This window comes from Anabrus simplex, chromosome 1, assembly GCF_040414725.1.
Source record: "Anabrus simplex isolate iqAnaSimp1 chromosome 1, ASM4041472v1, whole genome shotgun sequence".
Taxonomy (NCBI): Eukaryota; Metazoa; Arthropoda; class Insecta; order Orthoptera; family Tettigoniidae; genus Anabrus; species Anabrus simplex.
In genome coordinates, this window is record NC_090265.1 from 1,328,808,485 (window position 1) to 1,328,821,855 (window position 13,371).

The 13,371-nt window shown below is 37.9% G+C and overlaps 1 protein-coding gene across 1 annotated transcript in view; it reads left to right on the forward strand.

The window, feature by feature from the left end:
* Positions 1-6,752: 6,752 nt before the first annotated feature.
* Positions 6,753-13,371, forward strand: part of LOC136878636 (hemolymph lipopolysaccharide-binding protein) — a 121,710-nt gene continuing 115,091 nt past the window's right edge. The window contains exon 1 of the mRNA XM_067152096.2: positions 6,753-6,836. Within this exon, the coding sequence (XP_067008197.2) occupies positions 6,822-6,836 (15 nt within the window). The 5' untranslated portion in view covers positions 6,753-6,821. The remainder of the gene's footprint in view (positions 6,837-13,371) is intronic.

The window sequence follows — 13,371 nt, forward strand, 5'->3', positions numbered from 1 at the left end:
TGCCCGGGTAGAGGATCTCAATGAATGTAATGAGATGATGTATCTCGGGATATCAAAATATGGTTACAGGTCCAGACCTTCTTTTCATTTCCACTCCCCTACCCCCATTTTGTGTACGCTATCAGTTGTGTCATAACGAAACGAAATCGCGAACAACAGCAATTATAAACTCCAAGTTAGAAACTGCTGGTATTTCCCGTATTACGTACTCTGGTATAAGGAATCTAGATAGAATGTTTTTATTTGTGCTTTTATTGAACGATGTATTTATGTTTTGCAGTGAAAGGCACAACACATTTCAATTGCAGCCATGGTTGTCGAACATGAATCAATTAAATGCATAAACAACTTTGATATGAGTATGACATGGAATGATTGACGTAATAAGCAACATCTTTAAAAAGAAATAAAGATGTGCATTTATATATGCAGTAGATATACCGTAATCACAGGCAGAGCTGTAGTCCTACTTACTCGTACTTTTGCGCTATAGCTGACAGAGGTCTTTGTATTCAACAAGTAGCCATATTAAAGTATCACACTACAGTCTTCTGGGTACAATGGCAGTTACACACGTAAAAGTGTACATGGCTATTGTACGAACTGGTACAACAATGTAAACTGCCTATACAATGTGGATATTCCAAGGGAGAGCTATGAGGAAGGCTGATAGCGTACGCAGTGTAGCACAGGTTCTGTTCGACAGCTAAGCAAACGGCAGCGCGGGGAGAGGGAAACGAAGGGTGCTGAACCAGGCGGGGCGGAGGGGAGGAGGAGTAGAGGTGTGGCACAAAGCAGTGTTCCGGCTAAGCATTGGTCAGGAGGAATTCATCGCTGTTCGCGCGGAACTTGAAATGTCGCAAATTTTAGGCCCCTTAGTTAACGCGCTAATGAATGTTGGCGCCTAAAATTGATGCTGGCATTGTTTTTACATGTACCTCAATGTGTTTGCTAAGTTTCATCGCGATCGGCGACTTCACCATTGTGGATGTTCCCTTGTAAGTAGGAAAATGAGCTGGTTACCTACTAATCGAGCCCAGCAGTAACAGGTTTGGCTCGTAGGGAGTGACATCTAGCCCTCTCTCCCATAATATTGCTAGAGTAACATCATGCCGTGGCCTTAGTTAAGATTTAATACCGTTATTTGTAAAGTCTGTAGTACAGGATCAATTTCTTGTCAATTTCAAGACTTCAAAAGACTTCACAAGAAATGTCGTTAGGCCTACTTCACAAGTTTACTTGTCAAATCACTTACAATACTTGACAAGTCTTGAGAAGTCTTCAAAAGTCATCGAAGTAAATCAGAACATGTTCTAATCGATCAAAGAATTGCCAAGTCTTTGACAGAATTGATCAATGGAATTAGAGTATTAACGGTGCGCGTTATGCCGCTAGGCATGCTGGGATTTCCGGGAAAGGAATCAAAACAAGAAAAATGGCTTCTTCAAGACCTAGGGTTGTGGTATGTGTACTATCTGCGCACTTTTTAGCGATAGATTTGTGTACGGGTTTGAGGAGTAAGGAGGGAGCTCTTACGGTTCAGTTAGTACTGCCAGCTGAATGGAAATGAAATCTGAATTGAATCGTTAATATGATCGATCGATATGAATTATTTAAACCTTTGTTATTTTAAGCCAACAAATGTGTCACACACATATTATATAACATTATATAACATTATATAACATTTCTCGATGCGAATCTTATTCCTAGAGTGAATTCTATAGTTTGGCTTTGCTGTGTAAATAACAACAGTACTATGCCTTCTGATTTTATTTGATTTGCGACCTTTACCGGCATCTCTGTTTTATGTTATTGGAGTATTAACTGAGTATTCACATATCTAAATATTTCTCCGGCCACAAAATTCTAAGCATCGGGTCACAAGTCATACAAAGATTCCCAAACTGGAATAATATTTATGAGCATAAGTTCCAACATATGGCATATAATCATTTCTCAGGGTAAAAATTCGCTTCGTTGTTCCCATATGCATTAAATAAATCGCGGATTCCGTTGAAGAGTCGCCGACCGTTAAAACATTCATACCATATCCTTATGTCAAAAGAAATTATCCGAACCTCACCTAAAATTCAGCGTAAGCTAACTCAATAATTCCATATACTATCCTACTACTACCTACTTAAATAATAGAAATGCAAAATCAAATCTATATCTAATTTATTAGCATGCTAATGTATAATAAAATTGAATAATATATATTCATTGGCAATAACGAAAGGAAAATCATAGAATTGTAAGTATCATTCTCAAAAATGCTTGGTTTCCGGGATAAACATATTTGAAAGAACTTTAAATCTTCAACATATTTGCTTACATATTTGTTAAATATCAAATTATACCATATCTTCCATGATTAAATTCATATAAGGGGAAAAATAGGGATCAGAACTTTATTAAACCAAAGAGTAGTGGAATATCTTTCCTTTAATATTGTTTGGGATTTTCTTTGGGGCATAAGTTAAGTTTCATTTTGGTTTTCGGTCTATTTGACCAAAATATACTTGGACACATGTTTAGATTCATGTTTGGATTCTTGTTTGTGACTCACCACGTTACGAGATAAGCATTAGCATGTTTAATTATGGGTTCAAAACACCCATACAGTTACCAATATTCCTGTCATAACCCAAATGAATAAATTAAATCAGTACATCACCATATGTACAACACAAACCAAGTAAATCTAGTACGGAGTGCCATATATTTGACGGTACGTCATTCTAATCTGCGAAAAATCGTGCCATACAGTCCTATTCATGTGCCAAAATATTTACATACTCCCAAATATTTCTTCGCTGTGCCATAATTTCGATAAAGCAAACCGTACTCCGTGTAAGCGCTAACGTGCTGACCTTCAAATACGTAAATGTGTGAGATTCCATTCTCTTCCCAAATATATATAACGTAATGCATATCAAACACGTAACCTCTCCATATCCTCCTCCGAAAGTTACAACGAAACACATACAGCTTGGCTCGAGACATGCATTCAACTCAACATGGCCTATATTCCCTACTTGCAGTGCTAACCAAAATCTAAATATAATATGTAACACAGGAATTCGCATTTCAGTTATCTATCCCATTCTTAAATAACGAACAGAAACATATCTCCTCATTCTACTTATAACATGCCACATTAACACTTCATTTCCTTTATATATATATATACATATTCCTCCATAATATAAAATATATCATCATTCAATTCCACTAAAATAACCTCTGTGTTACCGACGCAATATTCAATAACCTGATTGTTCTCTTATACACTGCAACTTCGTAATATTTCAAACACTTCTTTTCCATATTATTATCGTACTGGCTATGACTGGTATACATATTGACCTGAAGTTCTAGGTTACGTCTTATATCTCGCTTATATTTATATATCCATAACTGGTTAAACGCTTCACGGTCTACACGTATTAATTGGCACAAAACATGCACAAATACTCAGTCAGATCTAGTTTCAAATAACCTTAAAATTATCACATTAGCATTGCAGTTATATAGCATAAAATAGCACATTTCATCGGCTAATAATTGGTATTTATATTCATATATCATTTCATTTGCACTTGATCTCATATATCTAGCACTCCAGTACACCTATAAATATTTTTCATCAATTGATTTGAAATTCATTACGATGCAACTCATAATACTTATCTCGTAACGGGATTTTGCCACTGGATCTTTGCTGGACTACGGCATCTTGGAGTAGGCAACCACTGCGATCCGAAGACTACGTCATCTGCGGCTTCATCTTGGGTCTTGGCTTGAGCTAATCAGTCTTGAGCAAACATCCCTTCTGTTTAAGCTGAGTCCATCTTGTCACCAGTCATCATGCAATCATAAAAGAACAAATACATAGTAGAATTCATAGTATACTGGTGAATAATAGGCAATTCAATTCGCAATATTAGTTTTTGGAAACTCGAGTTGGACGAAAATATTCTTTTCTTTAAATTTATAGATTTCTCTAATTTGGCCTATTCCTTGCTCTTCCTTTTGCTCAAACAGATATTGTCTCCCTCCTGGAAACAACAAATTATGCCGCTATGGTACTAATTTCGGCAACGTGTAATTTGGCTGAAGCTTCCTTTCCGTTTCTGAATTCTGGCCTCACAGTAACGACTATTTCTTTCAAATCTACTCTTTTTCCGTATTATGTTCTTGCAGATATGGTCTTCTATTCTGTTAATATACTAATACTTTCGTATTTGACGTTGAGTTGATCCTTTTTATAATCTTTCTATAAGCCGTGCAACTTCCCTTCAACTTGTAACTTTATCTTCACAAAGTAGTCAAGAATCGTTCTCTTTCAAATTTTTCCGTCCGTCATTATTTAACTCTTGAGATTCTTTTCCCTTGCGGCCGGGCGATATCGATTTATTAGATCACTACTCTGTGTACTTGCACCTGAAGCTATTGTCCGCCATCTTTGTCCACTATATCCATTACATTGACGGCCGCTAATGTAACGTAATGGTACAGTACTAGTACGTAAAGTGTACGCCAGACGTCGCAGAGCGATGCATAAGCGATTCATAGTTTGTGTTTCAAAGATTGCCAGTACGAATCTCGAAGATTGCCGAGGTCGACCGCTTCAGCACTAGGGTGTAAATCTATCGCTAAAAAGTGCGCAGATAGTATTAATTGCTAAGTATGAGGCACATCCCCGCTTATACTCGGTGGACTCCGTAGAGTGCCACAATACAATGAATAAAACAGCAGCTTACGAGGAGATTGCAAGAGAAATACCTCAAGGAAGTGGACAGCTAGGCTAAGTACACACTGTCAGCAATGATCAGTTTATAGTGATCTTCACATATAGACTAGTATTATTATGGCATTCCGAATATGTTTTCATGTAATAAGATATGAATTTCCGTTGCATTGCTATCATTTTTATTCAATTAATGTGAGTAAATGCTATATAACACAACCTCTACAAATTATGATATGGCAGTGAATACAGTAAATCTATTACGTTGAAGATAACCACATTAACATTTTTGCCATGAGAATGATAGTATATTGTGCGTTTCTCTTAGTTTTAAGAATGCATCCCACTGCTAAGAACTAAGTTACAACTGCTGGTTGCCTTTCCTCCAAGTTAAAACAAAATGCTATCAAACCTTACCAAATATTGTCAAACCTTCAGCAATAATGAACAATCTTTGACAAGATTTGACAACTTTTGTTATGAAGTATTGAACTGAAAGGAAAATTTGATGGTGTACAACAGGCATAAGCCACGGAAAATCATTTTCAACGCTGCCATCGGTGAGGTTCGAACCCATCATCTCCGAAAGTAAATTTATATCTACACGACTCGGACCATGTAGCCAGTTCACTCGATGTTAAATGTTTTATCAAAGCCTGAAGATGCCTATGAATACATTTGAACGGCAATGTGTCGGGCTAACGGCCGTTAGTTATTTCCTAAAATACTGCATCGCGCGATAAATATTATTGAAATAAAGTGCCTACTGTCGGATTCAAAAATATGCAAGACTTGAGTTTAAATATCTAGAAATATGCCGATCTTGAGTTAACGTACACCAAAATGTGTGTACTTTCCTTCTAAGCTTAAAAGTTGTATAGAATATTTCTTCATATATTTTGACGGTATCGTAAAATGAACCTGTCTTTCGACTTTCTAGGGAAGAACCTTCATTTTAAAAACACGTACAATGAAACCTTGTTACCCGTAACAATGTACGTCTACCCCTTAGTCCCGACCCCTGATGCGCAGTCGGGGTTGAATTGAGGTGAATTTATGTGGCATGTTTCTACCGCCAAATGCCCTTTCTGACGCCAACCACAGTTGAGGGGCTAATGAAGATGAAATGAATGATGGTGAACGAAACTGCGTAAGGAGGTGGAAGGAATAAACAGTGGCTTATGAACAGGACTTGTCCCGGCATTTGCCTGGAAGTAAAAAAATGGGAACGACAGAAAACCATTCTCAGGACAGCCGACGATAGGGTTCGAACCCACGCGTCTCCCGAATTCAAAGGTTGGCTCCATATCCATAGCGCGTTAATACGCGCGGCCATTCGGTTTGGCAAGAAGAATAAGAATAAGAATAAGAATAAGAATAAGAATAAGAATAAGAATAAGAATAAGAATAAGAATAAGAATAAGAATAAGAATAAGAATAAGAATAAGAATCAGAATAAGAATAATTAGCAGGTGAGACCGCCTGGGTGAGGTACTGATCCTCTCCCCAGTTTCATCCGCCGATCCAAAATTTCACGCTTGAGGACACTGTCTTGAGGCAGTAGAGGTGGGATCCCTCGTTGAGTCCAAGGGATAAACCAACTCTGGAGGGTAAACGGATTAAGAAGAAGAAGAAGAAGAAGAAGAATGATGATGATGATGATGATGATGGCTGTGAGTTCTGAAATGCTCATTCACTTAGACCTTCTGAGATTTGTAAGATGCAGATACCACTATTCCAAACATTAGAGAGGGGTTGTTAACAGGTGAACTAGATAAACAGGCTGCGAGTTCCTCTAAGAGTCACCATATTCATAATGTCATCTTGAATTACTTCACAGTCAGTCTGTTGTTTACCATTTCCTATCGCCTTGTTTATAGCTATCCTATCGCTATTATGTAATGTAAACATGGATCATCTTTCGTTTATCTAAAGGGTCATGAACTTTTTACTAGAAGCAGCAAACGCTGAATATTGCTTCTATAGGAATCCCCTGATCAGAACTACTGCTATTTAAACTTCCTAGATGACACAGTGTCGAGTGTAGTTGATCTTACGTCAAGATATGGAGTTGACCGAGGTGAGTACAACTTGGTTATTGATGGAAATTAAGTCATTTAAAGTGTACTGGATGAATGTTAGCCTAGCTAGCAAACTGTCTGGGCTAAAGGTAGTTCTAATCACATCTTGTACCGCACCCAGAAGTTTCATATGACAACTAATAGAAAATCAGACCGCTATAAGAAAGTGAAGTCCTAGTGAGCCCTTCGGTCAAAATGCACCTCCATATTGTCTTCAGGGAGTTGATTACAGTCAAGAAAGTTATTTAAAATGGATTATCTACCGTTTCTTTACCTAGTCTTTTCTTAAATGATATCAAACAAGTTGGAAATGAAATTATATTCTTTGAAAGCAATTGTGCTTCAAATAGAGCAACGATGAATGCCACCATTTCACCACCTGAAGATCCAGTGTAAACTCTGAAACGCGTTGTGGAATACAGCTTAGTAAAAAATTGTGACTGGTAACGGTATTAATTATTTCATAACGAATTCACAGTCACGGACAAGACCTACATTAAAACATGGTTATGTTTAACAAGTATTCCTTGTTTGATATGATTCTGACCACGATTGTCGATCAACTGATGGAGATGCGGAATTTTTGGTAAGATAGGAGAGTCGACGAAGACGATGTTTTCGAGGATGAATTTATCCGAGAGGTTTTTCTTCTTACAATTGTCTTTACATCGCACTGACTCAGATATGTCTTATGGCGACGAACAGATAGGAAAGGCCTAGGAGTGGGAAAGAAGCGGCCGTGGCCTTAATTAAGTTACAGCCTGGTGTGAGAATGGGAAAGCATGGAAAAACTATCTTCAGAGCTGCCGACAATGGGACTCGAACCTACTATCTCCCGGATGCAAGCTCACAGCCGCGCGCCCCTAACCTCACGGCCAATTCACCCGGTTATCCCAGACTAGCTGTCCTCGGATATGAAGTGGCATTTCTTACGCTTTCTAACAGTAGAGCGTTAGAGACACTCGCTTGAGAAAGCGCAGTTAGGAACACTTTAAAATGCGCTCTCTTGGTAAATTATTTGCTCCAATTTGTCCTCTTAATTCCTCTTGTTCCTGGATTCCAAAACGCTACGCACAGAATTGGGAGTGGTTTATTGTAGGAATGATTTCGGACGTACGTCGGAAGCTGTGACATTGTACTCGTTCATAAATGACAATCACTTGATTGAAACCATTGGAGAATGTTTACAGCTTCTGAAAATTGGGTAGAAAAGTTTTTCAATGCTTAAATTAGTGAAAATATTTCTCAGAAATTCAAATCTCCAAGAAAGATTCGGTACCCTTTCAGTATTATCCATGGAGAGTAAATTTACTTGTGAACTCCTGGACGTTAATATGAAAGTAATCAAGAAATTTGCCAAAGAGAAAGATGGATTTCTTGTACAAAACTGTATGTGAATTTATTTTATTGTATCTATACTAATATAAAAAGAGGTAAAGTTTGTTTGTATGTAACGGCTAATCTCAGGAATTAATGGATCGATTCTAAAAATTATTTTACTAATGTAAATATTCATTATTTCTGAGGGCCATGGGCTGTATTTTGTTTTCAAAGCAATTCTATAGGGGTGGCAGGGGGGGGGGCGAAGATATAAGAATACTAGGCTAATATAGGCGAAATATCGAATTTGTCATACAAGGACGAGGCAAAGCTCAATTCAAGCCCCTTGACGCAAGGAACAAAACTCGGTAAACCCTGCGGGCCTAAAACCAACAGTTATGGAGATATTGGCACCATACTACCCCTGCTCTAGGAATCGCATAACGAAATGAACTGCCGTAACCATGGCAACGTCAGCTCCAGGATTCCTACAGCAGCAAGATTATCTATATAAATAAAGTTGTAGGGGATCCGCTGTCTGTAATTTCTTTTGTTTTGCCAATTTTTCACCTATTCATCCCTTTTAGGTCAACTCAAGTCCGAATCGGTGGTTTTTATTTTTCGTGTATGTTTGTTTGTTTGTTCCACCATCACAGTGAAACGGCTGTTTAAATATCAACTAAACTTCATATTTAGATTATAATTATCCCGGGGATGATGATGATTATTTTAAAATCTTTGAACGGACGGGGGTTTTGTAGGAAAACCAAAACGGTTTTCCTCCATTTTCTCTTATACTATTGATTTTTGTAAACTCCGTGGACCGTACGTGAAACGTCTCTTCATTTTAAACAACTTTGGTTATATTCATAATTTACCTTACTCTTCAAATGACAGAAAAAAATACAATTTTCTGCGGGTATCATGCTCTGCATTGAGTGACCGGCAGACCGACAACGAACCTACAGGTTACCATGGCAACGTCTCTGACTCCTTGCCAGCAGGGAAATAACGTATTACCATTTTCGTCATCATTCCTGTAAATTCGTGGTTGTTCATTGGGTAGAAAGCAAGAGAGGCGTCAATCGGCCATTCTGCGGGATATTGGTGGAATATCGTTGGAGGTTATAACCGTCCTCGAATAGCTTAAGTAATAACACCATTAGTCATCTTCTTATCTGTTTACCTATGAATCCCTGGGCCTAAATTTCTCCTCTGTTACCGCTTTCTTATATCCATAACTCACACCAGCATAAATTACTGAGGGGCATTTCATTTTCTAATACATTCACCTGGTATTTACATATTTGTCGTCATCCAGCTGTCCTCGGTTATAATCCATTTTCTATTAATTTCAACTTTCTTAACTGTATTATTTTCTTCCTTAATTACTTCGTATGTATGCGAGTGCTAATTCCGAAAGCTGGACACTCTTTTCTTTGAGAAAATATTCTAAGCTATGCAAATGTATTACTTTTGGCCCCGGGAAGTATCGAAATGCAATTTTAACGACGGTGCAGACCTTCGTTTCAGAATAATTGGTGGCTAATCGGTAAGTCGTATCACAAATCAGAAAGCAAAATCGCCTTCCATTTTTGAGAGATTTACAATTTTGGTCGTATGACTTTTTGTCGTATTTCTATCCCTTATACGTTAAATAGAGCTACATTTCTCGATTTCAAGTTAATTTTGTACTTTTACAAGTATATGTTATCATTTGGCACACGTATAGGAAAGAGAGAATCATGACATTCGGCACGCACATTGACATGACCAGTGGCCATGTGATAGCCAAATTTTATGATTCTAGCTGTCATATGAGGAACAAAAATATAAAGTACGACGTATGTGAAAACTGTACAAAATTTCACCCCATTCAATGACTGAATCTAACACATAAATATAGGAGATACGAGAAGATGTCATAGTACCAACCATGTAGAACACTGAAAGGGGCGTCTGATGGTGAAGTCCGTTTGTAGATATGTCGTCCAGTTTCAAAACAGTACCGTAACTCTCGAAATAAAGGTCTGTACTTCTATAGTCTCCATGCTTATCTATATCAATAAAATCGTAACGACCGTTTGTCTGTACATTGACTATATTGGCTAAATTTCCGTAGAGTAATCCGCATCCTCTGCATATTTTTAGCATTGGTGTTTGTTTGTTTGTTTGTTTGTTTGTTTGTTTGTTTGTTTGTTTGTTTGTTTGTTTGTTTGTTTGTTTGTTTGTTTGTTTGGTTGGTTGGTTGGTTGGTTGTTTGTTTGTTTGTTTGTTTGTTTGTTTGTTTGTTTGTTTGTTTGTTTGTTTGTTTGTTTGTTTGTTTGTTTGTTTGGAAACTACTGGATATATTTCCACCAAAGTTCATATTTAGAATTCACCTTCATTTTAGGGTAAATAATGTTTCTAAATCCCTGAACTGACTGAGGTTTTATACGAAACCGGTACCGTGATTTTGCACTCCCACAAAATATTCACAACCAAACTTAATGGAAATCTACCTGCCTTAATGGAAATTAATTTCTATATCTTTTTCCTCATGTGCATCATTTCGATACGAGGATTGATAAGGGAGATATCATTAACGGACCGTTCTTCTGTACAAGTCCCACCGGACTTAATTCACGAGCGGGTGCGTGTAAAGCGTATTTCTTTTGTAACTTGAAAACTACTGAAGATATTTGAACCAAACTTTATATTTAGCATCCACCTATCCAAAGGTAGGTTTTAAAGGTCAATAACATTTCATGTTACCAGAATGGACTGGCGGTTTATAGGGAACCGAAATGGAGATTTTACTCTTCCACAATATATACAGTACAAGACCAAACTGACTGGAAATCGACCAAACTTGATGGAAGTCCATTTCTAAAACTTTCTCTTCATGTGCATTTTTTCGATAGGAGGATTAATAAGGTAGATATCATGAACGGTCGGTTTTGCAGGTTAAGTCCAGCGGACATAGCCAAAAAGGTGTTGTACGTGGAGCAGATAGCTTATCTATCTATATAAATAAAATCGTAACGAATGTGTTCCTGTACATTGACTATTTTGGCGAAATTTTCATACAGCTATCCATTTAAGGGGTAATATTGACCATCTGCATGTTTTTTGATTAGTTTCCTGAAAGTCCTAATATTTACCTTCCTAGCCCAAAATCCAGAATACGGCATGATCTGCCAGACGAACAAGAAAATTGAAACTTTGCAAAATAATACGTTTTAGCCTATAACAGACGGAACACTTCCAAGATCTTTAAATTTTTCACTTTTTACCCCGAAGAATGCCGAAATATGAAAGCTATGTAAACGATGGTGCAGACCTTCGTTTCGAGGTATTTCGTGGGATGAACGGGAAGTCCTATCACATGACGGATGGTACAATCTCCACTCAATTTGGAGTGATCTACAACCTTGGTCTTACGACTTGTTGTCGTATCTGTATCCCTTATACGTTTGATTTTTCTCTAGTTCGCGATGTTAAGTAAATTTGGACTTTTCAAAGCATAGTTCATACTTTCAACCACTTATAGGAAAGACAGAATCATCAAACTCCACAAGAAAATTGGCCCACCCAGTAGCCATATGTGAGCCAAATGCTATGTATGTAGCTGTCACATAATTATCCGAATATAATCCAATGTGAGATAATCTTACACAAATTTTACCCTATCCAACGTTTCTAACTCAATCTGACCCATGAATAGATGAGATATCATATGACCAGCCATTTAGGCCGCTAAATCCGGCGTCTTACGACACAATTCTTTGTCGATATGACGTACCGGTTAGTAGGAGTTAATATGTAAATGAAGGTCTGCAATATTGTAAGTATGCATATAGTAATAGTAATAGTAATTTATTGAACATTACAGGCTGTTCGCCCAAGATACATGTTCACATTGCCAGATTACAAGAAACAGAAAGAACCATTAAAATAAACGAAACTAAACAATTATAGACAGATCTATAAACACACCAACTAAATCTACTGAGCGGTCTCTTACATGGGCGGATGACCAGTCCACATGTAAGGGCCAACCCTGCAACCCTATAATCTAACAACTAACTTGGTGGTCCCCCACACGAGCGGGATACCAGTCTCCATGCAAGGCACCACCCCTAGACTAAATCTATTAAGTTGCCACTACATGAAACAGAAAGAACCATTAAAACAAACGAAACTAAACAATTATAAACAGATCTATAAACACTCCAAATAAATCAACTAAGCGGCCTCTTACATGGGCGGATGACCAGTCCACATGTAAGGACCAACCCTGTAACCCTATAATCTAATCCTAAAGTAAAAACAAGAACTAAAATTAAGAACATCTACCGCTACTGCCCGGCCGTGTCATCACCCCTGGGTAAGTATGCATATACTTTCGCATGTCGATCTATATATATTCATTGATGTCGATTTGTAGCGATCGAGAAAGGGTGTGCCTGCTATTGTAATCAATACTCTCCACACCGACTTTGACTGGCAGTAGGAACGGGGTCCTTCTCCAACTCCTGTGTAACTGGCATTAGTAAGGAAGGCCTTCCATTGTAATGAATAATTCACTTCTCGATTTGACTTGCAGAAGACAAGGGAGCATGCAGTTTTGTTTAAAACTCCCCTACCCGATTGTGTTTGGCTGTAGGCAAGGGTACCCGCCATTATAAATAAGTGTACCCATATATGACTGGCATTAGGCATAGTGGCCTGATATTTTAATGGAAACTCACCAACTTGGTGTGACTGGCAGTAAGTTGGCTGGCAGTAGGGAAAGGGGCCTGTCATTACAATGAAAACTGCACAACTCAGTTTCGACTGGTAGTAGGGAAGTTGCCTGCCATTATAATAAAAACTCCTTAACTGTAATCTGTCCGGAAGTAGGAAAGGGGCCTACCATTGTAACGACAACTCTCCAAATCAATTGTGACCACGCAGTAGGGAATGGGGCCTGAAATTATAATGTAAACTTCCCAACTCAATTGTGAATGGCAGTAGGCAAGTGAGCCTGCCGTTATGATCACAAATCTGCAACAAACACTTTACATTGGAAACAACATATGGGGAGCTCTCCATGCTGTTTCTCAGATAACGCTAAGGGACATGCAATTTTAAAACAATCTTATTTACTGCATGTACAGTAGTTATTTCGATATCCGAATACAATGTAGAATACCGTACGAAGCACAGGTGCATTTGCTAGTCTACAATATA